We start from the raw sequence: 26,481 nt of genomic DNA, 5'->3' as shown, positions 1-26,481 counted from the left end.
AAGCCGGAGCCGGTCGCGGCGGCCAGGGCTAGCGGCGAGTGTTGCGGGTCACATCAGGAGTGCGGGGTTCCCCGGAGTCAGCCCATGCCGAGCGCACGGCTCCTCGTGCTCTTCGGCAGCCAAACGGGCACAGCTCAGGATGTGTCGGAGAGGCTGGGGCGTGAGGCCCGGCGCCGGCAGCTCAGCTGCCGGGTGCAAGCCCTGGACTCCTACCCGGTGGTGAGGGCTCCTCGGACCTCGGCGGGGGCACCTGGCCGGCTTGGGGTGCCGGACCCCAAAGCGCTCGACCCCAGGGGGCTGCGTTTCGTCTGAGAGCGGGCCCTTCCATTACGGCAGATTTAGGGGCCGGGACCGCTTGGGAGCAGCGGCCAGTTTAGCGCACGGGGGAGGGGTAGGAGGGAAGCCTGAAAGAGAAGGCAGGCCGGCGGCTCGCGAGCGCTGAGTCCCTTTGCCCCATTCCTCTGAGAGAAGGAGGGGAGCCAGGCTGCTGGGAGGATGGCTGGCCATTACAGCCCGAGGCCTTACATGTATGTCTTTTCGTTGAGGTGAATCTGATTAATGAGCCCCTGGTGATATTTGTTTGTGCAACTACAGGCCAAGGAGACCCCCCGGACAACATGAAGGTAAGGCTGACCTGAAGTGTGCTCACGAGCTCAGATCCCAGCCCTTGGCCCTCACCCTGTTTTCGTTGCCTGGAAAAACTTGAGAACCATAGTGAATAATTGTTCTGTGGATTCGGGAGGAGATCTTTGGGTTGAGCGGGGGCCTCTGGGTGTCCTTCCTAATAAACTGTTCCACTTTAACTTTTCATGTTTTTTCCAGGGCTGTATATAAATCTGGTATGGGTCTTGTGTGTATTTCAAAACTCACTTTCAGAGAACATTTTTCCATTCTTTGACCATCTTTTGAGCACACACTGTATTCCAAGCATAATCTAGTGCTGGGAATCCAGCTATGAACCCAGTAGTCACATTTCTACCCTCGTGAAACTCAAAACATAGCAAAAGCAAGAGTTTAATGGGCAGTTACAATGCCAGAAAAATGCATGCTGCGAGAGAAAGTGCTTGATGTTAATGGGAGCATTAATAAGGACTGCTTCCTTCAAGCTGGAGGTTCAGAGAGAGCTTTCTGGAAGAAAAGAGGATAGGCTAAGTTTCAGGATAAGTGGGGGCCAGCCAAGCACCAGGCAAGAACAGCCTCTACAGAGGAGAAAAAGAGCGTAGCCTCTGGGAAGAGTGGAAAGCGGTTCAGGATGGTCGAACCAAGGAATGAGTCAGGGTTGGAGGGAAGAAGAGGAGCAGGCAGCCGGGTTGGATCCCAAAGAGGTCAGCAGCCACAGGGAGGCAGAAGGATTTGAAACAAAGGGCCGTTCAACCCATGGGGTAATGCAGTCGTGTGTATTCTAGCAAAACCAGCACTTGTTTGCAGGGGGAGCAGGGATGCAGGTGGTGGTGGTGGGAGGTGAGCACAACGCAGCCAAGAGCCTGAGGCCTGAGGCAGAATGGTGGCAGAGCAGAGGGGAGCAGACGCCTTCCAGAGATGTTAAGAAGGTAGAGTTGGTTGAACATGGAATTGTGGAATCAAATCTCAAAGATGAGAAAGAAGGTAGAATTAAGACAGGGATTGGGGCCTAGATACTAGGATGGATGGTGGTTCCATGCACAGAAGCAAGAGAATCGGCAGGGTGAGGTGCCCAGATGTTGTCCAGGTGGAGATGTGCAGTCAGCCAGGAGCTCCAGTGAGGATCCTTAACGGAGGCACATGTCACAGTGGCCAAAATATGGAGGCGAGAGGAAGGAAGTGCCTCCCTCCCCCAGGACGGGCTGCCCTTAAACACAAAGACATGGAAAAAAGGAGTGGAGAAAGGCCGGTGAGGGGCAGGAAGGTGGGCCCAGCAGCGAGAAGAGGGAGTGGACTGTCTCCAGTGTCGAGGGCAGAGGGGTAACTGTCTCCAGAGGATGGTCTCTGGCGCTCAAAGCTGCAAGGAAATGAAGTAAGGTCAGCAAAGAGACGGCTGGCAACCTTGGGCAGGGAAGCGTTTAAGGACGTCTGCGCATGAAACAACTCAAAAACGCTTATGCTGTGAGTGGGGTTAAGGGATTAAACCGCATAGTTGTGAGATAGAGAAACCCAGGTCTGTTTAAATGCTGCTGCTGCTGCTGCTAAGTCGCTTCAGTCGTGTCCGACTCTGTGCGACCCCATGGACGGCAGCCCACCAGGCTCCGCCGTCCCTAGGATTCTCCAGGCAAGAATACTGGAGTGGGTTGCCATTTCCTTCTCCAGTGCATGAAAGGGAAAAGTGAAAGTGAAGTTGCTCAGTCGTGTCCGACTCGTAGCGACCCCATGGACTGTAGCCTACCAGGCTCCTCCATCCATGGGATTTTCTAGGCAAGAGTACTGGAGTGGGGTGCCATTGCCTTCTCCGGTTTAAATGCTAGTAGGTGCAAAAGACAGAAGATTGAAGAATAGGCTTGGAGTGGGCACGCCAGCACAGGAGGAGGCGCAGGAGAGGAGGCAGGTCTGGGGAGATCAAGGCAGGAGGTGCGTGGTGGATGCCAGAGACCAGGGTGTGGAAGGGGTGGGGGATAAAAGCCTCCATCAGGTCAGCTGGGCAGAGGTCCTGCCTTTGCAGCGGAAGCTAACAGCACGAGTGTGGTGACAGTCACACCAGGATGAGGGTGGTCACCAGAGGGCTGGATGCCAGGATGGACACCACGGAGGCAGTCAGGATGGGGCCCTCCCAACCCAGCACGGAACAGGAGCAGGAGAACCCCAGCCTCCTCGTCACCGTCCTGCAGGACACTGGCCGGGCAAGCCCCTCCAGGCAGCCAGGGCCTCGCCCCCTCTCGGCCAAGAAGCCCACTGGTGACAGCCCGAACGTGGGGTTTTCTGTCATCCTCTGAGGCACAGACAGAGCACAAAGGACGGCCACGTGCTTGAGGAGAGACCCCCGTGAGGGGCTGGGACCGAGAGAAGCACACGTAGAACCAGAGGAACAGGCAGAGCTCCATCTGCGAGGGGTGGGCAAGCTTGGCACCCTTGGAGCCAGAAGCACAAAACCTGGGCAGAGCAGCAGCTGAGGAGACCAGCTTAAAATGATACCAGGTCAGAAGATAATGTTGAGAAATTCTCCCAGAAAACAAAGTTAGGGAACAAGAAAGATGACATCAGGAGGCCAAGATTTTCCCAGCAGCCCCGCAACAGGAAGGAGAGCGGTGAGGGAATCACCACGGAAAGTGTCAACAAGACTGAGGGCTGGGTCTCCAGCCCACAAGCCCGCCATGTGCCTAGGAAGGTCTGGCAGGGTGTGATCTGGGCTCCCGCTGACACCCGACTTGTGTGGATTTCAGCTGTGGGACGTGGAGAGGGCCCAGGTGTCTGGGGGACAGAGCAGGGCACAGAGGGACACTGGCTTCCCAGCAGCAACCACTCAGCTGGACCAGCTCAGAGCACAGTTTCAGGGGCCCGGAGAAGACAGGGTCAACCTGAAGTGTGCCCACTGTCTGCCAGTGGGGCAAGGGGAAGCCCGGCATTTTCACACCTAAGCCGTGAGAATCACACCTTCCCCGGACCCTTCCTCAGGAAGTACCTTGAGGGTTTCCACAGCCTTCAGGAGACAAAGTCTAAGCAGAAGCGAGCAAGAGATCTCAGAAGCGCCTCTGTGGGCCTGCAGGGAGGCCAGGGCAAGACTGGAATGGGATGCGCTCCCGCACAGGCTGCCCAGTGGTGACCCTATGGTCAGGGAAGGAGAGGGGCTCGGGCTCCGACCTTGGGGCCACCTGGGGTGAGTGGCCACATGGAGGTGAGGGCGCCCCGGGAGAGGGGTCAGCGTGGGACCCAGGCTGGCTCCGCAGGGGCGGGGAGCGGGCACAGAGCAGCCTGAGGGCCGGCAGCTCCAGGCCCAGGAGGGAAGATCCCACCGCATGGGGGAAACCAGACCAGAGAGGGGCCTCGGGGTCTGCTCTGCCGGCCCAGAGCCTCTCCTGTGGCCGTGAGGCCTGAGCCGCGGCTGAGAGCTGCCCGCACGCTGGGGGGTGAGGTGGCGGGCCAGCGGCTGCCCAACTGGTGACAGCCCCGCCAGGCTCCCCCAGCCCTCTGTGGGGAGGACTGGAGCCCAGCTCTGGCACTGGTGCCAGGGTAGCTTGCTTCCGCTTTACCGTTTTCTGCCTTTTTCCAATTCTTTCACTGCTACAGTAGAATGAGAAGAAGCGGTCTTGTTCTACTGACCAAAGTGTTAGGTAGGAGAGCAGAGCCCTGGCGAGGCCCGACGGCCGGGAGAGGCCTTGAGCTCCCCTCTCCCCTGCAGAGTTTCTGGAGGTTCATCTTCCGGAGGAGCCTGCCGTCCACCGCCCTCTGTCAGATGGACTTTGCTGTCCTGGGCCTTGGGGACTCGTCTTACGCCAAGTGAGTAAGGGAGGGTGGGCCTGTCTCCCGCGTCCACACGGTGTCCTGGCAGGGGGATGGGTGACCCAGCCCCCAGGGCGCCCCCTTGAGGCCGTAGCCCTGGCCATGCATCCTGGTCCCACAGACACTCCTTGGTGGCACCTTCTTCATGGCCAGAAGCCCTGGGCTTGAAGGACAGGCCTGGTTCATGCAGGAAGTGGGCGGGGCAGCTGGTTGGGGGCCTGGCTGGGGCCATGCCTGAGACACGGTCCAGGCAGGACCTGGTATCCAGAGCCAGACCCCAGGGCCTGAGCCAGTGGCCTCTGTCAACATGTGACATAGAGCAAGAAGGGACCACGGCTCACCCTGTGTTTATGAGCGGCCTTCGGGGAGGGATTCGAGCTTACGGAGAACAGGGAGGTGTGAGCAGGCAGGGTGCAAAAGACCCTGGCCCCCGGGAGCCATTCCGTGGCCACCGCTGCCCGCCTCTGCTTTGCTTTCTTCACCATTTTCACGGCACGTCTGTGTCCTGAGCACAGTGCTGTCACTTTGCGTTATGTTCCAGGGAAGTACTGAGGGCTTTCTGTTCAAGGGTACACGTGGCGTGGAGCTCCTGAAACAATAAAACCCCTAACTCTGCAGCTCGGAGCCGAGGGAAGGGTCGCTGGGTACAGACGCCTCCAGAGCCAGACGCAGCCTAAGGCCTGCAGTTGTCTAGGCGAAAAGGATGGAAAACGGGTGGCCTTGTGACCCTCGTCTGGGAAGAGTTCCGGGGTTTTGTTCAGTGCATAACGTAGACGTCCGTTCTCACTGCCGGGCACACCCACGGGTCGGGTGAGAGACCCTTCTGTTGCCACTGGCCCAGGGAGCCAGCGAAGTAACCTGCGGAGACTTGGGACCCTCCTCTCTGTGCAGCCCGCTGGGCATGTCCCTCCCGCCCACGCAGGCCGGGGCCAACACCAGCTCCATCTTCCCTGTAGGTTCAACTTCGTGGCCAAGAAGCTGCACCGTCGGCTGCTGCAGCTTGGGGGCAGCGCCCTCCTGCCCGTGTGCCTGGGCGATGACCAGCACGAGCTGGGGTGAGTGGGTTGCGGGATGGGGGTGCCCTCCCGCAGCCCTGGCCGGGAGCAGGGTCCCCAGATGGGTGTGCACCTGCTGTCTGCAGGCCCGATGCCGCCATCGACCCCTGGCTTCAGGATCTGTGGGAGAAGGTGCTGGGGCCGCACCCTGTGCCTCTGAACCTCGACCTGAGCCCTCCCGGAGTCCCGTAAGTGTGGCCTTGGGGCGGCACCCGCCCACACAGCAGACCTGGCCAGAAGTCTGACAAGTGTCCGCCCCTTCACAGTTGGCCCTCCAAGTTCACCCTGCAGTTCCTCAAGGACACCCCCAGCTTGGGCCCTGAGGAGCTGCGTGTGGCCAGAACAGACCCTCAGGGACCCCCTTCAGAGCTGCAGCCGTTCCTGGCACCCATGGTCAGCAATCAGAGGGTCACGGGGCCCTCACACTTCCAGGACGTTCGGCTGATTGAGTTCGACATCTCAGACTCTGGGATCAGGTGCGGGTCGGTCCCGGGGGCCGTAGAGGCAGGGCTACGTGAGGGAGCCACGGTCCGGGGTTGAGCTGCTCCTCTCCCGAAGCGGGTGCACATTGGAGCCGAGTGCGGGGATGACAGCTGGGGAGGCGGGACACCTCTGTCCAGGGATCCCCTAGCCTCCCTGGCCGCTTGCCTCCTTCCTGTGCAGTTTCCCGGAGCCCCCAGCATCCTCCCCCCGCAGACAGGCCCCTCCCCAGGCCCTGGCTGTCCCTCCCCCACAGCTTTGTAGCCGGCGATGTGGTGCTGATCCAGCCCGAGAACACGGCCAGCCACGTCCAGCAGTTCTGCCAGGTGCTGGGCCTGGACCCCGAGCAGCACTTCACGCTGCAGCCCCAGGAGCCGGGTGAGCCTCCCAGGCCGCGGCGTGTACACTGTGCTCTTCCCCACGGCCCCGGGGCCCTGTCCCCGCGTCCCCGCCCCCACAGCGTCCCCTCTCCTGCAGGTGTTGCCTTCCCCGCGCGGCTGCCCCAGCCCTGCTCCGTGCGGCGCCTCGTGTCCCAGTACCTGGATATCGCCAGTGTCCCCCGCCGCTCCTTCTTTGAACTCCTGGCCTGTCTCTCCCCCCACGAGCTGGAGCGGGAGAAGCTACGGGAGTTCAGCTCTGCACAGGGCCAGGAGGAGCTGTGCGAGTACTGCACCCGGCCCCGCAGGACCGCCCTGGAGGTGGGCAGGGGCCTGGGGAGGGCCTGGGCCCCGAGGGATGGCCCCGGGGGTGGGCAGGGGCCGGGGGAGGGCCTGGGCCCCGAGGGATGGCCCCGGGGGTGGGCAGGGGCCGGGGGAGGGCCTGGGCCCCGAGGGATGGCCCCGGGGGTGGGCAGGGGCCGGGGGAGGGCCTGGGCCCCGAGGGATGGCCCCGGGGGTGGGCAGGGGCCGGGGGAGGGCCTGGGCCCCGAGGGACGGCCCGGAGGTGGGCATTGGCTGGCAAGTGGGCCTGGGCCCTTCGCTGCAGCCATGTGGGGCCCCGCCAGCCACGGCTTCCCTGCCGCTGTCCCCCAGGTGCTGTGCGACTTCCCCCACACAGCTGCTGCCATCCCCCCAGACTACCTGCTGGACCTCGTGCCCCTGATCCGGCCCCGGGCCTTCTCCATCGCCTCCTCTCTGCGGGTGAGAGGAGGAGTGGCCTCAGAGGGGGCGGGGAGGCCAGGCGGGGTGGCCAACAGGGCAGGGTGCCCACTGTCCCCTCCCCCAGGCCCACCCCTCACGGCTGCAGATCCTGGTGGCCGTGGTGCAGTACCAGACCCGCCTCAAGGAGCCCCGCCGGGGCCTCTGCTCCAACTGGCTGGCATCTCTGGACCCTGGGCAAGGTGACCCTGGCTCTTTGGGGTGGGGGGTTGGGCCCTGGGCCTGTGAGCCTCTTCACGCTGCCTCCCTCACTCAATAGGACCTGTCCGGGCGCCCCTGTGGGTGCGGTCTGGGGGCCTGATGTTCCCCAAGACACCAGGCACCCCTGTGGTCATGGTGGGGCCCGGCACAGGCGTGGCCCCGTTCCGAGCAGCCATCCAGGAGCGAGTGGCCCAGGGCGAGACCGGTGAGCAGAGTCGGGCGGGGGCGTGGGGAGGCGGCTGGCCGAGCCCCGCCGGTGCAGGTCCAGGCTCAGGCCCCTGCCCCCTGCCCCCCAGGAAACGTGCTGTTCTTTGGCTGCCGCCGGCGGGACCAGGACTTCTATTGGGAGGCCGAGTGGAAGCAGCTGCAGGCCAGGGGCTGCTTGACTCTGGTCACGGCCTTCTCTCGGGAGCAGGTGAGTGCGGGGCGGGGAGGGATGCCCGGGGAGCAGCCTGAGACCAGCCCCCGCCTCTTGCCCCACAGGAGCAGAAGGTGTACGTCCAGCACCGGCTCCGGGCACTCGGGCCGCTGGTGTGGGAGCTGCTGGACAGCCGGGGTGCCCACTTCTACCTGGCAGGGTGAGCCTGGGCCGCGGGGGTTGGAGGGACCGGTCCCCTGGGGATGCCGGTTGTGCTGAGCGCTGTCCCGCCTATCCCTCCAGCAACGCCAAGCACATGCCCGCCGATGTGTCGGACACCCTGATGTCCATCTTCCTGGAGGAGGGCGGGCTCTCTGGCCCCGATGCGGCCGCCTACCTCGCCCAGCTGCAGCGGACACTGCGTTTCCAGACTGAGACGTGGGCCTGAAGGGCCATCCTGCCATTGGCCGCAGCCACTCTGCCCGACGCTCTCTGGGGGCCGTTGGCTCTCGCCCTGTCTGCTCCCAGCTGGGAGGGTGGTCAGCTCGCCTGCACAGACCCCAGCAGTGGGAGGAGGCCCTAGGCAGCACACACCTGCCCGCCCAGTTCCAGGAAAGCCTCAGCAATAAACACTGGGCTCTTGGTGCCTGCTTCCTATGTGCTCTTCCTCGTGCAGAAGTGGGCCTTGGGTGGTGGGTGGTCCTGAGCGGGTCTGGATGAAACAGCCCGCCCTGCTGGGCATGGGCACCGTGGCTCAGGCGACACTTCGGTGCCTGAGTCTGATGATGAGGGTGCCAACCGTTTGCCCACCTTGTGCAAATTCTGCCCTTGCCCTGAGGGCCAAGCAGGAAAGGCACCCGGCCAGGCTGGTGTTGACCATCCCTTACCAGCTCAGGGAACAGCTGCCCAGGGTCCCCAGGAGGGAGGGAGGGGGCGTGGCCTGGGTTGGAGGGAAGGGGTGTGGCTTAGGCTGGTGGGGAGGGAGGTGTGAGTGGCGTCCCCACCCCTGGGAGGGGAATTCCTGTTGGAGGAGTTGGACTGGCCTGCCCACAAGGCCACCGCCTGGAATCCCGCTGGCCGTCCCTGGCGGACACAGGGACCGCCGTCGGGCTCGGGCAGATTTTGTCGAGGACGGCACGCCAGGCCCTGGAGCTGGCAGGGGCCCAGGGGCCCGTGTGAAGTTTCCTCGAGTGGGGCCCGGAGCCAGAAGGAGGCGGCAGTTGCTGCAAGGTCAGTGCCCGAGCTTGCCCCGGCCCCGGAGGGCCACGCTGACCTTCAAGGCCCCAGCCGCCCCGCCGCCACCCTGGGGTCCCCACCCACCCATCCTGGCCCCTGCCCTGGAGGCAGCACCCCTGAACTGTGCCCTGGGGTCCCCACCGGTGGCCCTGCTGACCTCAGCTCTGGGTTCACCAGTCTGCCTCTGGGCCCCGAGCACTTGGACCCACTGTGCCAAGTGCTGGTAGAGGAGGGGTCGGGCAGCGGGGCCCTTGGGAAGCCCCAGGATGCCAGGACCCCTGACAGTGAGCCCCTGCTGGGGGCCATGGCCGCGGCCCCACCCTGGGCCAGGTGCACAGAGGACCAGGAAGCGCAGCAAGAGGCGGAGGAGTGCCCCATCTGCACGGAGCCCTATGGGCCGGGGCAGCAGCGCCTGGCTCTGCTGAACTGCGGCCACGGTCTGTGCACCAGCTGTCTGCACCGGCTGCTGGGCGCCGCCCCCGGTGACCTGGGCCGTGTGTGCTGCCCGCTGTGTCGCCAGAAAACCCCCATGCTCGAGTGGGAGATCTGCCGGCTGCAAGAGGAGCTGCTGCAGGCTGACGGGCCCGCGCGCCCTGCGCCCCCTGCCCCGCCCCTGCCTGCCCGCCGCAGCCGCGGGCCCTGGGCCTCCTTGGAGCACCGCTACCAGCTGCGCTTCCTGCCGGGGGCCGTGGGTGGCCGAGGCTGCCTGCCCTTCCTGCCCTGCCCGCCCTGCCTGGGTGCCTGGCTCTGGGCCCTGCGGGGACGCGGGCCCTGCGCCCGCCGCCTGGCGCTGCTGAGCCTGCTGGCGCTCGAGCTGCTCGGCCTGCTGCTTGTCTTCACGCCGCTCCTGCTGCTGGGGCTGCTCTTCGTGCTGCTGGACGGCTCCCGCCACTGAGGGCCACACGCCTGCTGCCGGCACGGCCTGGGCCTGGGCCAGCCGCGGCTACCGACCGACAGGGGCCTTGGTGCTGGGGGCCGCGGGAGCACCCTGCCCTGAGGCCCAATGACCAGGACTGAGGAACCCAGGGCTGACCAGGGCGCTAGCCTTCATCCCGGGGCCTGGACAGGGCCGCCCCGGAGCCTGTGTTCAGCCTCTGACCCAGCCTGAGATGCCGACTGCCCAGACACGAGCCGCCGGTGCCCAGCACAGCACTAGAGAAGGCCCAGTCCTCCCGACTCTGCCGCAGTGCCCCTCCCTGAGCCTGCAGCCTGCGCCTGAAGGACACTGTCACAGCCCCGCCTCGCGGGCACGTCGGTACAAGGGGCAGCTCTCAATAAACAGGGACTGCTACCGATGCTGTCGTTCCTGCATCGCTCTCACCTCTACCCTGCCTTCACCAGCCGGGCAACAGTTCCTTCTCCAGATGCAGTTGTCCACTGCCGGACAGGAGGCCCTCAGGCCCTGTACCCAACTGTGGTCACGGCCAGCCTTTGTCCCAGCCCCGGCTCAGACAGGCCCCAGGGCTGTGCCCACAGCGCCTCAGGGAGTCGGGCAGGCTCCAGGGCCCAGGTGGGCTGCCTCATCCCCCCGGCTGCACTCACACCCAGTAGCCAGCGCAGAGAAGGTGCCCTCCCTTTGTCCAGCCGGCCCTGCTCTGCCCAGCTGTGCCCACAGTCCTGCCTGGGGCACACAGTGGCTCACGCACATGCACACAACGCGCGTCCACAGGCCCAGCCTGGCCCCCAGTGAGCAGAGCAGGCTGACCCCAAGTCCTGGGCCTCCCTCTGGCTGCTGCGGCCTGGACCCCACTGGGGCTGCAGCTCTGGGCGCCCACTCCCCCCGGCCCGAGCCTGTGAGCAGGCCTCGGCTTCGGTGCAGGGCACGAGGTGCAGGCTTTGGCAAAGAGTTTTAATGGCAGAGTTGGCTGCAGCGACAGTGCCACACGGGTGGGGCCAGAAGCTGTGGTGGGCAAGGGGTTAGCGGGCAGGGCAGGGCCAGACCCCTGAAGAAGCGGCGAGCGAGGACCGGTGGGCGGTGGCAGGCGGTGGGCGCTACATGATGGCGCAGGCGGACAGCGGGTTGCGCGCGTGGCAGGTGCACGCGGCCCCGCAGTACTGCCGGAAGGTCTGGTAGCAGCTGCCCTCGGGATCGCCGCCCCACTGGCCACCCGGCGGGGCGGCCAGCGCCTCGGGCGGCAGGCGGCTCAGGATGGACGTGTTGATGGCCAGCGCGGCCAGGCCATAGTCAGTGAAGAGCACAGTCTCACGGCGGCAGCTGGGGCAGGAGATGAACTTATACTTGGGGCAGGACTCGTAGAGGATCTGCAGGCACTGCTCACACACAGAGTGCAGGCAGGACAGCACGCGGGGCCGCCTCTGCGTGGCGTTGTACGTGTGCCCGCACGTCGGGCACTCCAGAGGCTCCCCTGCAGCCGCGGCCACCGCCGCCGCAGGGGCCCCCGGGGCCGCGGGGCCAGGCCGGATCACGTACTGGTTCACGATGACCTCGTCCGCCGGCGCCACCCGGGGGAAGCCCAGCTCGGCGCTGCCCTTGCGGGGCCGACGTGGCAGAGGCGGGGTGCAGGGTGCCCCTTCCAGGGCGGGCATGTCCCCCCCACAGGCCTGGTTGACGATGATCTCTGTGTCAGAGGGCCAGGCCCGCTTGGGTGCCAGAGCCGGGGCGGGCCGGGGCACAGGTGGGAAGCAGGGGGCAGCCGCCTGCAGCTCGGGGAACTTCTCAGGGTGGACCATCTTCATGGCCTCCATCTTGAGGATGACATGGGGGCCCTTCAGGCAGGACATGAGGAAGCCTGGCCAGCCACTGCCCACCTCGGGCCCCGGGTCAGCCGGCATCCGGCTGTCTCCAGTCAGACTGGGTGCTCGGGTTGGAGGGGGAGTTGGGTGGGGCCGGGGGGGCGGCGAGGGGACAGCATCCTGGCTGCCCTGTGGACTCCTGGGGGAGGCGGGCAAAAGCTTGGGGGGAAGGGCCCCCCCCAGTGGCCACAGTGGCTTCTCAGGTCCTGTCCTCGGGGGAGGAGGAAGGGGCGGGGGAGGAGGAGAGGGGCAGGGGCAGGGGGGTGTGGGCGGCTGCCCTGGGCCAGAGGTCGGGCCCAGGGGCTCACCCAGGGTCTCTGGCCTCTGAGGCTGGCCAGGGGGCGTTGCAGGAGGTCCCCCTGGAGCCGAGATCAGCCGTCCCGGGGCCCGGACATCCGGGCAGGCAGGGGCTAGGTGGGCCCCATGGCTCCAGGACAGGGCGCCCAGGGAAGGCAGCTAGCCTGAGCGCTGGCCGCCAAAGGACCCGGGCGGCAAGCTCGGGGTTGGCGGCAGAAGCACAGGAGAGGCCGAGGCTGGGCCGGAGCTGCAGGTGAGAGACGGCGTGAAGTCAGCGCCCAGGCCCACCCTCACCCTGCACAAAAGACGGGGCGCCCGACCTCTGACCCTGACCCTCGCCAGACTCGGAACCCAGCCCCTTCCTCAGCCCCCCGCGCCCGAGGCCCGACCTCTGCCCAGGAGTGGGGGCAGGCGAGCGGCGACCCCGCGCTGTCCCGCCCCGCCCTCACTCACCTGCCCCAGCCTGGCGTCCCCGGGCCGGGCCGCGCGCCGCCGCCTCCGCAGAGGTTGCCTCAAAGGCAGGCCTGGATGCGGCGCCCGAGCCTTGGCCCGGCGGCTCCGGAGGCTCCGGCGGCGACCTCGGGTGATGGCCGGGCCGCGGCGGCTCCCGGGGGCGTGAGGCGCGGGGCGCGGGGCGCGGGGCTCGGCGCGGCGGCGGCGGCGGCGGCGGCGGCGGCAGGTGCGTGCGGAGCGTGGCGCGCTCTGCGGCGGAGGCGCGGGGACCGCAGTGCGCGCGGCGCCCGCCCGCGCCCGCAGCGCCACCCCCCGTCTGGGGACCCGCGCGGGGTCCGCGGGGCGGGGCCAGTCTCTCTGCCGCCCCTCGATCCACCGCGCGCCTGGCGCCCGCTCGGGGGGTCGCCCTCCCCCTCCCCCCGCGGGCCCCGTGGGGGTCGGGATCCCCACGGCAGGCCCCCTCCCATCTCCCCCACCTCCGTCCCCGCCTGCTGACCCTGGGTCCTGGTCAAGCCCCCTGCCCTAATTCTGGAAGAGGAGTGCTCTGAGATCTCACAATACCAGAGGGAGGAAGGGAAGAGGGAGCCCTAGGGTAGTCCCAGGAAAACCGGCCCCCAGGCCCCCACCGTGAGACTGCCGTGTGTCCTCTGCAGAGTCAGGGTCTCTGCCGGTCCTTCCCCTGGCCCCCAGAGAATGCCTCCCGGCTGTTCCGGCTCACAGGTGCCCAGCTCTGGCCGGCTGAGGGCAGAAGAGGGTGAGCAGGGGTGGGCAAGCGCACATCGGAGGAGTGGACGATGGAGGAGCCCTGACTGGGAGAGTGCTCCCAGGACAGGACGGTGGGACAGATGGGTGGTGTCAGGGGCACGCAGAAGGTCAGACCGACCGCTGGACAGGCCCCATGGGGCAGCTCACGGAGGACATGCACCTACACGGACGGGCGGGGTGGCCTTCCCGGCATCCTAGCAGGTCAGCTGTGTGCTAACCTGACCCCACCCAGCAAGGCCCCATTCCTTTCTGCTTCTTCCTCGGGCCAGGCTTCCCTGCCCCCCGGGATACACCCTCTGCCTGTGAGGAGCTGTCAGGTGAGGGGGAGGGTAGGGAACGGGGGCGGCCTGGGCCTCCACAGAGTGCCTTTCCCTAACCTGCCGGGGCCACGACGGGCTTGCCGGCATTCCTTTGACCAGCACTGGGCTCGGCTTCTGACCCTGGACAGACCCAGCCCCTCTGGCCGCAGCTGCTCTGCTCTGTTACAGGCCAGAGCGCCCCTGGCTGTGGACATGAGCCCAGCTCCTGCAGGGCAGCTGAGCCCAGCGCGGTAGGCATTCCTGATGAAGGGCCCCACGTGGGCAGGGGGCTAGAAAGGCATTCTGGGCCCACAGGCCCGCCTTTGCTCTCTCTGAGATCTCAGTCTAGGGCCTGCTCTTCAGTGTCACCCACCACTCGGGTGTGAGAGCTGCGCACGTGAGCCGGTGCCCAAGGGAGGGGCAGCGAGGGGCCCTGGCCCGAAGGCGGGGAAACTGAGGCAACCTCGGCCAGGGGGGTGCTGGGGGTCCAGCCTGGGCAGCCGCTCTGCTCAGTCTCCTCCTGCCCTAACTCGAGGCCCCGCCCCTTGGCGTGAGGCCCCGCCCCTCCCGGGCCCGGAAGCGCAGCGCCGGGGCGGCCCAAGCCCGGTTCTGGCGGGAAGGGGCCCGCTGACCCCGAGCCTGGTCTTTGGGAAATCCCTCGAGCGCGGAGGCTTCTGGGGACTCCAGTCCGCACCAGCCGCCCCCTTCCTTCCAGGCCAGGTTTGCGCACGCGCTAGCCCCCGCCCCTCAGCCGAGGCGGACGCTGTGGGGCGGCGGGCGGGGCCCGCGGAGCCTGCGCGGTGGGCCCGGCCCTGCGCGGTGGGCCTGCGCCGTCGGACCGCCCCCCATTCCGGCTCTGGGCCGGTTCCCCCCCGCATCCGGTGCCGCATCGGTAGAGCTCGTGCCCAGACCGGTCTGACTGGCCCCGCACCGGGCGCGCAGGTCAGCTGGCCTCTGGGCCACGTCTGATTGGACCCCGCCCTCCTCGGAGGCGCCCCCCCTACCCCCACCGAGCGCGAAGGACGAGGCGTGCGGCCCCGGCCGCCCCAAGCGGAGCTCGCCAGTGCCAGGCCCTGCGCCGGGAGCGCACGTCCACTGTGACCCCGCACACAGCGACCCCAGCGCATGGCAGGCGCCAGGCACCACCTCAGACATGAAGCTGGGGGAGGTGGGAGGGCCAAGGATGGGGCCCTGAGAGACGGGGGCGGGGGGACTGTCCACGGCCCCCCGACCAGAGCGAAACTGTAGTTTCAGAAATGAGCAGGAAACGTCACTTGTGTATGAAACTCACGTTGCCAATAGTGAGATAAGTAAGTTTTATCGGCAAAGGTATGCAAACCAAACAGTTTTTATCAGTTAAAAATACAGTAAACCTCCGAGCCGAGCAGCGCTCACTGATGCCCTGGTCTCTGCCTGCGAGGAAGAGGCTCGGGGCACCGTGCAGGCCTCTCCCTCGGCTTCAAAGCAGTGGCTTTGAGACTGTGGGTGATGGCCGGGCCCCAGACCATCTGCGGGCCTAAGCCAGGCTCCTGTCTTGCATTCCGGTGACCCACCGGCTCCCCGAGGGCCAGGACATGCCCCAGATGGCTCACAGCTGAATCAGCCAGGCTGGCAGGGTCCCCGGGAGCCCAGGCCTGGCCACCGCCCATCCAGAAAAGGAAGGGTGGGTGGCTGCTGTGCCGCAGGAGCTGGGGCCTCCTGGCATCTTGGGAACCCCGTCTTTGAGCCCCGCCCGAGGCCCCGCCCCTCCCCAGGAGGGAAAAGGCAGCTACCAGAGGCTCAGCTCACAGGCGCGGGGACCTGGACAAGAGGACAGCTTGCCGCCATCACCACTCCAGGTGGGTCCTGGGCCGAGGGACTTCCCCACCCGCGGACCAGCTTAGCTGCGTCTCCCAGCCCCCCCGCCCCGCCCCGCTTGCAGCTCCATCACAGGGCCCTGCCACTCAGGGAGGGCGGAGGACACCTGGGGACAGCTGAGAGGTGCTGGCCCTCATGGTCCCTACACTCTGCCGTCTTGCACACACACACATGGGCCTTGCACACTCAGGCGCTTCCATGGCCCAGCTTATCTTGGGACGCAGCTATTGCCCTCCACGGAGCTGACTTTGTCTCTTTTGCTCACCCTTGCCGGGCAGGGCCATGGACCCCCATGAGACGCTCGTCAAGAACCCATATGCCCACATAAGCATCCCGAGGGCTCACCTGCAGCCTGCGCTGGGGCAGCAGCTGAAGGCGGGCCTGTCCTCCTCAGAGTCGCAGCCTCTGCCCGTGAGGTCCTACACCCTGGAGCCTCCGGAGGAGGACCTGGGGCCCAAGGGCGCCAAGGGGGCTGCCTCCATCGAGGGCCAGCTGGCCTGTCAGCAGCCCTGCAAGCCCTGTGGCAGTGGGCAGCGCCCGGCAGGACTGGCTTACGCTGGCCCGCCGCCCGTTGGGCGCGGCGACGACATTGCCCATCACTGCTGGTGCTGCCCCTGCTGCTCCTGCTGCCACTGCCCCCGCTTCTGCCGCTGCCACAGCTGCTGCTGCATCGTCTCCTAGCCCAACCCCCGCTGGCTGCGAGGCCCGGCACTGCCCAGCAGCCTCTGCCCAGGCGGCCATGCCAGGTGCCTGGACAGTTGGGACCGCCACTGCGCCGTGGTCTCGGGCACTGGCCGCTCCCCACCCTGGACAGGTGCCCCAACCCACCCGGAAGGGTGACAGGTCAGCCTGGGGCTCTGGGACGGAGCCCTGGGCACTGCCCGTGCTCGGGACACCCTTGACCACCTCTTTGAGGCCCAGGCCCAAGCAATAAAGCCATGCGAGCTCCGTCCTGGACACTTCTTCCTTGCCCTTGTCCCCTTCGGGAGGGTCCCAGGCTAAATGCCACCTGAGACCGCCAGCCTCTGTGGGACGTTCACGGGCGGGGCAGCCTCAGGACAACCTGCACTGTGGCCTCAGGTTGATCCACGGGCTGGACAGGAAGGCCAAGTGAGGGCAGGTTAGACGGCAGGAGGATGCTGTGCGTGGAACGGGGTGCCGAGGCCAAGACAAGCCTCCCGGAGGAGGGCCCGCTTGGCAGCACGGTGGTGGGTGGAACCAGTGTGGGTGGGTTTCCGGGGGTGGGAGCCTGGGGCCCAGCACCCGGCCCGGTCCCCCTGTGAGTCACGCCCCGCCTCGGCCGGCGTGTTGTTCTGGGTTCCCACAGAACACCCTGGTCCGTGACGTCTGCCGTGTGCTCTTCCTCTCTGCCCTGCCTCTGCAGCCCGGGCTTTGTGGAGGTGGGCAGACGGTGCTGAGCCAGACCCGTCTCCCAGCGGTCTGAGCAGTGTGGCATGCCTGCGTGGGGGGCCGGGGGAGGGCTGAGCCCCTCAGGCCTGGGGTGAGGCAGGGAAGCGCGTGTGCAGGGGGAGCATCCAGGCCGGCACCAGGCACCTTGACATTTCCGGGACAGGGCAGAGAGCTGGAGGAGGCGAGCTGGCCTTGCAGGATGGACGGGTCCCGGTAACGGCCCTCCCCTGACCCCTGGTGACTGGCCACATGGCAGGACCAGTCTCTGGGTGTGGGCAGACATGTCATTGGCCTGACTACACGGGGACTCAGGCATGCCAGGCTCCCAGCTCCTGCCCCCTGGCTGGCCCCCACAGGAAGATGACCCCACCCGGGGCAGCCACAGAAACCCGTCCAACCAGCCCAGGAGGCCGAGTGCTGCCAGGCTGGTGGGAGTAAGGGGAGGCCCTCTGGCCCTTGGCCGCCTCCAGCGGGGGAGGTTCTGGGGTCTGACCCCCTCCCAGTCCTCCCGACACACCCCATCCTGCTATGCCACCAGGCTGGCCCCGGGGCCTCGGCCAGGCGTATGCCAAGGGGAGGTGGCCTCTGAAGGGGGCATCTGGGACTTTTCCACAGTGCCCTGCGCCTGGGAGTTTCTGGGTGGTCTCTCCACTCCTGAGCTCACGGGCCTCCTCGTGGGGCTAGCTTGTGATGGGAACACCGAGGGGACAAAAAGGCACTGCGGCAATTCAGCACAGGCGCGCACACAGCGACTGAGCCGTGGGGTGGCGGGGCCCCTCAGGGCTCTGAGCTGGTGGGGTTCTGGCAGGTCTCCTCGAGGAGGTGACGTCTGAACTGAGTGCTGAAGAGCAGGCAGCACCCAGGTGGAAGCCAGAAAGCTTTCCCATCATGAGTGGCGGTCGAGTATGAGTGGGCGCAGGTCCGGGTCGCGAGGCAGGAGGCCGGGCCGCGCTGTGTGGTGGAGGGGCAGGCGGGGCAGGCGGGGCAGGGGCACCTCCTCTCCAGCCCAGTTGGCGGTGCTGGTGGATCCAGTTGCAAGTGCTTTGTGGCTGAAAGGGGAGCCCACGCCGCCCGCCCGCAGCCACCACCTGCCTCCCTGCTGACTGGTTCAGCCAGTAACGTGAGCCCCAGAGAGGGAGCCCCAGGCGCCCTGGGTCCCCCCACCCCGCCCCTGGCCACCCTTGGTCTGGACACAGCTGCCTGGCAGAGCAGATGCAGGTAAGACAGACCTGGGGCTCGAGCAGGCAGAGGTGGGCATGAGCCTGGGACCGCGCCCGAGGGCCACTGAGACCGGACAGCAGGCCAGGGCGCTGCCCGACCGGCAGTCACGAGGACTGAGGCTGTGCCGGCCACCGCCCATCTCCCAGGTCTGCAGAGGCCTGGGCTCCTGTCCTCTGGAGGGAGAGCGCTTCCAGTGCTGAGTCCAAACCCGGGGGACGCTTGCAGAGGCTGTACCCACCCCCGCATGCCTCCCCAGGATGCTGCTGCCGGAGGGGCCCCCAGCCTCTGAAGAGGCCACAGCTGCTGGGCCCCAGCGCGGCGACTGCGTTGTCTGCTACTCAGCCTATGACCTCACCGGGTACCTGCCCCGCCGTCTCTACTGCGGCCACACCTTCTGCCAGGCATGCGTCCGGCAGCTGGCTGCGCCGGCCCCCGAGCAGCGCTGGGTCCCCTGCCCGCAGTGCCGCCAGAGCACACCCGTGCCCCGCGGAGGGGTGGCCATGCTGGACCTCGACCTGGCCGCCTTCCTGGCCGTCAGGGCCGGGCGGGGGCCGTTGCGCCTGGAGCCGCAGCCCCCTGGGCCCTGCAAGGGCAGCCCCACGGTCACTCAGCAGCCAGCCCGGCTCCTCCCCCTGTCGGGCCCCCCACCCCACTTCCCCCAGCCCGGAGCCTGCTGCCCAGCCTGCCGCAGCCTCTGCTGGGATCCCCCAGACAGCCCCCAGCTCTGAGCTCTGCTCAGCGCCACCCCTGGGAGGGGAGCCTTGGCCTGCAGCACGAGGCACGGCCTTCCCGAAACAGCCCGGCAGCGCGGTGCCCCGGGTGCCGCCCCGTGTGTTCGTCCCGTCTAAGGGGCCACCATCTAAGGTCGTGAGCTGTGCCCACAGCACCGTGCGGCCCTGCAGGAGCTGGAATCTGGGCCAGGCTCCCCAGGCTCCACGGTGGTCTGTGTACACTGCAGGGGCGCTGATGTCAGAGTCGCCTGCAAGCCCAGCCCAGGTCTGGGACGTGGCTCAGAGGTGGCTCCTGAAAGGGTCTGGGGGCCAGTGTCCGGGCCTGGGCTGCAGGCTGGCGGGGGCAGGCCTGGCAGAGGGGACCCCCGAAAGGGCCTGGGCTGCAGGCTGGGGGTGGTGGGCAGGCTCCTGGCCTGCTGGAGGAGGCCCCCTCCTTACAGAGCCCTGAACCCAGCGGGAGGGTCTCTGCCTTCACCCCTGTGAAGCCCACCCGCTGGCTGCCCCGAGCTCCCGCTGTGTCAGGTGCTGTTTGGGGAGGGCCCCGCGAGCAGGGAGGCTGCTTCTGCTGTAGCTGTGCATGGAGCTCCAGGCTGGGGGTGACTGTGGAGGGGCTCTCAGGACAGCCGCCCCCTCCCCGGGCCCCTGGCGTCCTCTGCCTCCAGGGGGCGGCCACACAGACCCTCAGAGGGACCAGAGACCGACCCCACCGGTCAGACTGCCGCACGCCCACCCTCACGCGGGAAGAACGGGCTGTCGCTCAGGACCTCTGGAAGGGCCAAGGGGCCTGCGCCAGCCATGGGGGGCAGGATGGGAGGGATGGGCCAAAGAATGTGCTGAGAGGACACTCGGAAACTTCCTCCTTCCCAGGGGACAAAGTCCCCTGCACCAGTGGTGGGTGGACAGCAGGCAGGGGCTCGAGACACCAGCCTGCCGAGGCGGGGCTGAACCCCGCGGTCCGCTCACCCTCCCCGCATCCTCAGAGCGGGAAGGGGCCCGCCTCCAGAAAGGGGCACCTGTGAGCGAGGGGGCCGGACTCAGCTGGGGAGAGAGCTGGGTGGGCCTGGGCGCCGGGCTGAGCAGCACTGCAGCCTGGGGTGGGTGGCACAGCCCTGCCCCCCCCCCCCTTGCAGAAGAAGTCAATGACATCTGTGACCATGACCGCTGCTGGTCACCGCTGGGGCTGCGCTGCCTGGGAGCTCTGCCGGGCCCAGCCCTGAACTGCATGACCTTGGGGGTTGCTGCCCTCTCCGCCCACCTGGTGCAAAGAGCTTCCTTCTGGCCATGTGACCGCGGCAGGACAGGCACGAGAAGGCCTGCAGAGATGAGGGCAGACCTCTCGAGGGGTCCCCGGGCCGGCCGGCCAGAGGGCCAGCATCTTGCCTGCCTCAGGCAGCCAGCATGCAGCATCCTGTCGTGTCCCTCAGAAGTCCACGTGCGGTAGCCCAGCCCTGCACACCCCTGGGTGATGGTGGGGCCTGGAAGAGGCCGGCACCCAGGGCCGCGACGGTCCCCCTGGGGGGCCCTTGGCTCCTGGGTAAACATTAATGGGCTCAGTACATGCAGGTCATGTGCGCCCAGTGGATCTTTGACCTGCAGCTGCTCTCGGTCCGTTTCTCCTCCCCGAAGGTGCCCCTCACTGCCCACACAGGTAGGAGTTTCTAGAACTAGACAGGGGCCCAGGACACTGGGGTCAGGGCTGGGTGACCTCCAGGCCCAGCGCTTAGCGCCCACCTCTCGCCAGCAGCTGAGGTTGAGAGACCAGCTTGGGAGCAGCCAGAGGGGGGGGTTACCGCAGGTTCCCCGGGACCCGGGCCTGGGGGGCTCCAGGCCCAGCAGGCTGAGGAAGCAGCCTTGAGGTGGGGTGGGGCGTCAAGCCCCTTGTCCTCCCCATCACTGGGACTGGGGCCCTTATCAAGTGGAGACGTTGCCAAAGTCTTAGCTGTGACCGTCTGCAGTGGCCTCTGTGACACCCAATAGGAGAAGCCCCGGAGTCCCGACCACTTCCGGCTATACCCTAGCACCCTGGGTCACCCACCAGCCCTTCTTCCAGCCAGAACCAGCAGCGAGCCAGGGCTCCTTCCACTCTGTCCCCCCAAACCGGACTGAGCTCGCCTGGCAGCCACCTGGGGTCACTGTAGCCATCCCCCTGCGGACGGAGGAAGGAGGAGACCACTGAGGCCCACAGCAGGTGGGAAGCGGGGACGGTGGGAAGGTCTCGGGCCAGGGCACCCCAAGACCTGGCAGGCAGGGGGGGAGCATTGAACTGCCCTTCTCCCTGGCAGATCTGGATTTGGGCCTGGGTCTGTTCCTGCCTGAAATCCATGCCGAATCCCCTCACCGGTGGCCCGGCCCCTCCTGCCCCTCTGGACACACTTGGCCTGGTGGACCAGAGGCTGGGAAACGCAGGTACCAGAAACCTCAACCAGCGTCCCTGCCCACCCACCTGGCCCCTGACCCATCGCTCTGGGGAAGCTGGGAGAGCGGTACCAGCCGGTCCCCAGGAGAGCCCACAGGCCAGACCCCTCCTTCCCGCTCCCATCCCTCACCCCAAGCCCCTGTGCTGTGGGCCCCCCTCACCTGAAGGTGTCCAGGAAATAGCTAGGTCCCTGGCCCTAGCTGACCCCAACCCCTGCAGGGATCTCTGGTTTTGCCTCCATCCTAGAAGACAGAGACATGGACCCCTGGGCCCTCCCTCAGCTGAAGGACACCGGCCAGTCCTGGAAAGGTAGGTCCCGAGGTACCGGGTAGCTGGTCCAACGTGGCTCCACCTCGCCAGGGGTGAGTCTGGAGGGGGTTCTTGGGGAGAGAGCGAGGAGGGGCTTTGCTCCAACAGGCCACGTGGAAACACGCCACAGACCCCAACCAGGGCGCCTGGCCCTCCTGCAGGACTGCTGCCCGCCACGCTGGCCCTGCTCCTTTGTCCTGTGGGCAGTTAGGCTCCCAGGAGACCCCAAAGGGCTGTCAGCCTGAGCATTCTGCCAAGGAACAGAGAAGGGGGATCGAGGCCCTGCCCTGAGAAGGGGGAGAAAAGGAAGGGGCCGGGGAGGGGTGCCCGGGAGGGCGGGACCCGCCAAGGACCGCCCTGCCCTGTGTCCTCAGAGCTCAGCGCGGCCGGCAGGGCGCGGCAGGTGCTTGGTGGCTTCCTCAAGGCCTGCGGGCTCCTGGGTGGCCTCTACCTCTTCATCTGCTCCCTGGACGTCCTCAGCTCCGCCTTCCAGCTGCTGAGCAGTGAGTGACCGGCCAGGTGGCTGCGGGCTGGTGGCCAGCCCGCCCTCCCCAGCCTCAGGACACCTGTCTCCCGGGCGCAGGCAAAGTAACTGGAGACATCTTCAAGGACAACGCGGTGCTATCCAACCCCGTGGCTGGACTGGTCATTGGCGTGCTGGCCACGGTCCTGGTGCAGAGCTCCAGCACGTCCTCCTCCATCGTGGTCAGCATGGTGGCCTCCAAGCGTGAGTGCCCCTCCCCTCCCGGGATGGTGGGGGGGTGGGGGCGGCTGGCTGACACAGCGCCCCCACAGTGCTGACCATCCGGGCCTCTGTGCCCATCATCATGGGTGTCAACGTGGGCACATCCATCACCAGCACCCTGGTCTCGATGGCACAGTCGGGGGACCGGGACGAGTTTCGGAGGTGAGCAGGGTAAGGGGTGGGCAGGGGCCGGGGCGGTGGTCCGGGTGGCGGCCGAGACCGGCCCCCAGCTGCCTCCACGCGACCCCAGGGCCTTCGGCGGCTCGGCCGTGCACGGCATCTTCAACTGGCTCACGGTGCTGGTCCTGCTGCCGCTGGAGAGCGCCGCGGCCCCCCTGGAGAGGCTCAGTGCGCTGACCCTGGGCGCCGCCAGCCTGCAGCCCGGGGGGCAGGCGCCCGACATCCTCAAGGTGCTGACCCTGCCGCTCACACACCTCATCGTGCAGGTGAGGCCGCGGGCTCCTTTCCGGCAGGACCCACAGGCCAAGGCCTGGCTGGGAGGGCTTTGCTGGGGAGACGGGTCTGGGCCGGGGGTCAGGTGGGGCAAGAGAGGGGTCCAGCACGGTGGACCTGGCTGCGGTCCTCTGAGCCCCAGGCCAGTCCTGAAGAACCGACGCCAGACCCGGATCCTCTGTCCCCAGCTGGACGCTGATGTCCTTACGGGCAGCGCCACGGGCAACGCCACCAACCGGAGCCTTATTAAGCGATGGTGCGGCACCAGGGAGCAGCCGGTGAGGGGCCGCTCACTCCTGCCCCCCGACCCGCGGAATTACCCCGCCCTGCCTACTCTTAGTCCGTCCTGAGCCCCACCGCCTTGCCTTCCCAGACCGCGGGGAACAGCAGCCACTGCGGAGCGGCGGCCGGGAGCCCCTGCCCTGGAAAGAACGGCTCTGCGTCTGAGGAGCCCCTGCCCTGTGAGACCCGGCCCCGCGCGCCCCCCGCCGCCCCGCGCGCCCCCGCCCCGCCCCGCGCGCCCCCGCCCCGCCCCGCGCGCCCCCGCCCCGCCCCGCGCGCCCCCCGCCGCCCCGCGCCCCCGCCTGTCCCCGCGCCCCCCGCCTCGCGCGCGCCCGCCCCGCCCCGCGCGCCCCCGCCGCCTCGCGTGCCCCCGCCTGTCCCCGCGCCCCCGCCGCCCCGCGCGCTGGCCGCGGCTCACCGGCCCCTGCTCTGCCCCCAGGCCGCCACCTGCTCGCGGGCGCGGCGCTCGAGGACCTGGCCGCGGGCCTCGTCCTGCTGGCCGCCTCCCTGCTCCTGCTCTGCTCCTGCCTCGTCCTCATCGTCAAGCTGCTCAACTCCTCTCTGCGGGGCCGCGTCGCCCAGGCCGTGAGGACGGTCATCAACGCAGGTGCGGCGGGACGCGGGGCCGCTGCGGGGGTGGGGGTGGGGAAGCGGGGCTGGGGGTCACCGGCTCTCGCTCCGCAGACTTCCCCCGCCCGTTTGGCTGGCTCAGCGGCTACCTGGCCATCCTCGTGGGCGCCGGCCTGACCTTCGTGCTCCAGAGCAGCAGTGTCTTCACCGCGGCCATTGTGCCGCTCATCGGTAAGCAGAGCCCACGGCACCTGGGGGGCGGCTCAGGGCCCGCGCCGACCCCCGGCTCCCCCAGGGGTCGGGGTGGTCAGCCAGGAGCCAGCGTATCCTCTCTTCCTGGGGGCGGTGGTGGGCTCAGGGCCCGTGATGACCCCTAGCTCCCCCAGGGGTCAGGGTGGTCAGCCTGGAGCCAGCGTACCCTCTCTTCCTAGGAGGGCAGTGGGCTCAGGGCACGTGATGACCCCTGGCTCCCCCAGGGGTAGGGGTGGTCAGCCTGGAGCCAGCGTACCCTCTCTTCCTGGGGGAGGCGGTGGGCTCAGGGCCCGTGATGACCCCTGGCTCCCCCAGGGGTAGGGGTGGTCAGCCTGGAGCGAGCGTACCCTCTCTTCCTGGGCTCCAACATTGGCACCACCACCACAGCCGTGCTGGCAGCTCTGGCCAGCCCCTCGGACATGCTGCTCAGCGCCGTCCAGGTACCGCCCTCATGCACCCTCCCCGGCCTGCAGGCCCCTCCCACTCCCAGCACGGGCCTGGGGCTTCTGCTCTGGGTCAGTCCCTCTCCTGTCCGGTCCTGTAGGCTGGCGGTGGGACGTGTGTCCTGGGGCCTCAGGCCCCGGCTTTCCAGGACCCCACCTTTGGCTGCCCACTCAAACCCACAGCCTCGCCTCCTGGGACCCCAAGGACCCTGTGGGATTTCTCAGGGTCCCAGGCCTTCCCCTCTTCCCCTGCAACCTTGTCATTTCCAGGATCCTGTAGCCCCAGGGTGCCTTCCTCCCCCTCCTATCTGGCGGTTCTCCTAAGGGACCAATGTGGCCTCAAGCCCTTCCATCTCACCACCTCTGGGATGCCCCCCACCCCCAGCGGCCTAAACGGCACAGGTCCCCACTCGGACAACTCTACCTCCCTCCATGCGCCCTTGCACAGTCCCAATTCAGCCTCCAGGACGCCTCCCGCCAGCCCCCCAGCTCTGCGCCCCATGCCCAGTCCCACTCAGCCCCCCTGATTCTCTCCAGATTGCCCCTTGGACCCCACTGCCTCCATCCCAGTGCCCTGACAACTGCAGCTCTGGAAGGCCTGGATCTCACTGGGCTGCTGCCCACAAGAAGAGATGAACCCCAGTGCTCCCCAACTCCCACCTGCTCTCTTGCCTCAGCTCTGTCTCTGTCCATTTAGAACCTCCCAGTGCAGGGCCCTGATCCCCCTCCTCCAGGAAGCCCTCCAGACTGCACCCACCACAGCGACTCCTCGACTTCTCGAGCAACCCCTGGAGAGAGTTGTGTTCCCTCCACGTGTAGCCCTGCAACTCCTCCTCGCAGGAGCCAGGCCGGAACCTGGGGCTGGGTGGCTAAGTTACCCACTGAGGGATGAGCATGAGTGGGGTTGTGGATGAAGCATCGGCAAGCGAAGTCAGCTCAGGGGAAGGTGGAACCCACAGGGCCATCAGAGACGTAGTTACCACATGGTGACGCCGTACTAGGCTCCTGGCCCTCAGGGCACTGTGGGGTGTGGGAAGAGCGGGCCCACCAGGGCTGGCCAGAATTTGCCCTCCCAGGTGGCCATCTTAGACAGACGTAGACTCCTCCCCTTTCTGCCAGGACGGGGAGGGGCGTGCCTCCCACAGAGCCCAGGCTCCTGAGTCCCGCCCGCCCTCCCACCCTCCCTGCAGGTCGCTCTCATCCACTTCTTCTTCAACCTGGCGGGCATCCTGCTGTGGTACGCGGTGCCCATCCTCCGGCTGCCCATCCCGCTGGCCAAGCGCTTCGGGAACCTGACCGCCACCTACCGCTGGGTGGCCGTCGCCTACCTGCTGTTCTGCTTCCTGCTGCTGCCGCTGGCCGCCTTCGGGCTCTCGCTGGCAGGGGGCTTGGTGCTGGCTGCGGTCGGGGGGCCCCTGGTAGTGCTGGTGCTCCTTGGCGCCCTGCTCGCCGTCCTGCAGCGGCACCGGCCCGCCTGGCTGCCCCGCCGCCTGCGCTCCTGGGCCTGGCTGCCCCTCTGGCTCCGCTCTCTGGAGCCCTGGGACCGCCTGGTGAGCCGCTGCTGCCCCTGCAAGGCCTGCAGCCCCCCTCAGGCTGTGGCCAAGGAGGCCCACTGCTACGAGAACCCCCAGGTTCTGGCCTCCCAGCAGTTGTGAAGGGTGGACGCCCCCCACCCCATTGACCTCTGGCGGTCCCAGTAGCTGCGGACTTCTGAGTCACCTGGGTCACCTTCCTTTCAAATAAAAAAAGCTTGTACCCAGGTGTGGGCAGTCTTCTCTCAATCCGGGACTGCATGGGGAGGGCCCCCCTCGACCCCCAACTTCCCCCCACCATCCCCCTGCCCGGTAGGGAGCTGGGGGTAGGGCAGTGCCTTTGCCGCCCCCCAGCGGACACTGGGGGCGAGCGCCGAGCCCGAGTAGCAGCTGGAAGTCCCCGGAGGTGCGGCCAAACAGCCGACCCCCGAAGCGGGAGCTGTAACTCTCTCCGCAGCCACCGGTGGCAGAAGGCCCTGAGTGCGGCTGATCCAGAGCATGGAGACTCCCCGCAGCAAGAAGCTCGGGGTCCAGGGAGGCTGGACGCTGCTGAGGCCTTCCCTGTGGGTGTAGGGAGGGAGGGCGGACGCGTGGGCAGCTCCGGGGCCTGCAGCCCCTGTCGGCGGTCGGCCTGGAGAGCGTCACGTGGCCACTGCGGGGCTCGAATTCCGCAGGTGCGTCTCGAAGTGGGGAGGGCACGGGTGAGGACCGGGTGGCGCCGAGGTGCCCCGCTCCCCCGCGTCCCCGCTCTCCTCCCGCGGCGCAGCGCCGCTGCGGGGCACGGGACTGCGGGGGAAG

The 26,481-nt window shown here is 67.5% G+C and overlaps 6 protein-coding genes across 21 annotated transcripts; 5 read left to right on the top strand and 1 right to left on the bottom strand.

Moving 5' to 3' along the window:
• The first annotated feature begins 5 nt into the window (after positions 1-5).
• On the top strand, positions 6-8,302 carry NDOR1 (NADPH dependent diflavin oxidoreductase 1). 14 transcript variants are annotated; one of them, XM_081593373.1, is made up of 14 exons: positions 6-219; positions 595-623; positions 4,307-4,404; positions 5,364-5,462; positions 5,549-5,650; positions 5,729-5,938; positions 6,199-6,320; positions 6,420-6,640; positions 6,974-7,081; positions 7,188-7,281; positions 7,359-7,505; positions 7,597-7,715; positions 7,784-7,878; positions 7,962-8,302. In XM_081593373.1, the coding sequence occupies exons 2-14, from the start codon at positions 618-620 to the stop codon at positions 8,104-8,106; spliced, it is 1,566 nt and encodes a 521-aa protein (XP_081449499.1). In that variant the 5' UTR covers positions 6-219; positions 595-617; the 3' UTR covers positions 8,107-8,302. The 14 variants fall into 14 exon arrangements, with proteins under 14 accessions (XP_081449499.1, XP_081449498.1, XP_081449506.1 ...); XM_081593372.1 differs by having other exon boundaries at positions 7,167-7,281; XM_081593380.1 differs by having other exon boundaries at positions 4,195-4,404.
• An 896-nt stretch (positions 8,303-9,198) lies between these two features.
• On the top strand, positions 9,199-10,189 carry LOC145546454 (ring finger protein-like). Its single transcript, XM_081593382.1, has one exon. The coding sequence runs from the start codon at positions 9,199-9,201 to the stop codon at positions 9,787-9,789; it is 591 nt and encodes a 196-aa protein (XP_081449508.1). The 3' UTR covers positions 9,790-10,189.
• Positions 10,190-10,729: 540 nt separating this feature from the next.
• On the bottom strand, positions 10,730-12,716 carry RNF208 (ring finger protein 208). The gene is made up of 2 exons (XM_081593363.1): positions 12,399-12,716; positions 10,730-12,192 (listed from the first exon to the last, which is right to left on the bottom strand). Exon 2 carries the CDS (start codon positions 11,685-11,687, stop codon positions 10,887-10,889), a length of 801 nt encoding a protein of 266 aa, XP_081449489.1. The 5' UTR covers positions 11,688-12,192; positions 12,399-12,716; the 3' UTR covers positions 10,730-10,886.
• Positions 12,717-14,045: 1,329 nt separating this feature from the next.
• Positions 14,046-16,268, top strand: CYSRT1 (cysteine rich tail 1). 3 transcript variants are annotated; one of them, XM_081593362.1, is made up of 3 exons: positions 14,046-14,404; positions 15,148-15,300; positions 15,598-16,268. In XM_081593362.1, exon 3 carries the CDS (start codon positions 15,602-15,604, stop codon positions 15,998-16,000), a length of 399 nt encoding a protein of 132 aa, XP_081449488.1. In that variant the 5' UTR covers positions 14,046-14,404; positions 15,148-15,300; positions 15,598-15,601; the 3' UTR covers positions 16,001-16,268. The 3 variants fall into 3 exon arrangements, with proteins under 3 accessions (XP_081449488.1, XP_081449486.1, XP_081449487.1); XM_081593360.1 differs by having other exon boundaries at positions 14,046-15,300; XM_081593361.1 differs by having other exon boundaries at positions 14,046-15,304.
• A 1,637-nt stretch (positions 16,269-17,905) lies between these two features.
• SLC34A3 (solute carrier family 34 member 3) lies at positions 17,906-25,910 on the top strand. Its single transcript, XM_081593358.1, has 14 exons — positions 17,906-17,947; positions 20,732-20,869; positions 20,964-21,087; positions 21,344-21,406; positions 21,781-21,909; positions 21,990-22,133; positions 22,202-22,313; positions 22,402-22,597; positions 22,793-22,882; positions 22,978-23,065; positions 23,326-23,493; positions 23,571-23,687; positions 24,024-24,148; positions 25,342-25,910. Exons 3-14 carry the CDS (start codon positions 21,003-21,005, stop codon positions 25,804-25,806), a joined length of 1,782 nt encoding a protein of 593 aa, XP_081449484.1. The 5' UTR covers positions 17,906-17,947; positions 20,732-20,869; positions 20,964-21,002; the 3' UTR covers positions 25,807-25,910.
• Positions 18,208-18,678, top strand: RNF224 (ring finger protein 224). The gene has a single exon (XM_081593359.1). It carries the CDS (start codon positions 18,208-18,210, stop codon positions 18,676-18,678), a length of 471 nt encoding a protein of 156 aa, XP_081449485.1.
• Positions 25,911-26,481: the final 571 nt, after the last annotated feature.

The sequence above is a fragment of the Giraffa tippelskirchi genome, chromosome 4, assembly GCF_054371585.1.
Source record: "Giraffa tippelskirchi isolate mGirTip1 chromosome 4, T2T-mGirTip1v1.2.pri, whole genome shotgun sequence".
NCBI lineage: Eukaryota > Metazoa > Chordata > Mammalia > Artiodactyla > Giraffidae > Giraffa > Giraffa tippelskirchi.
Note: the sequence above shows the minus strand (reverse complement) of the source record. Positions and strands in the feature narration are given on the sequence as shown.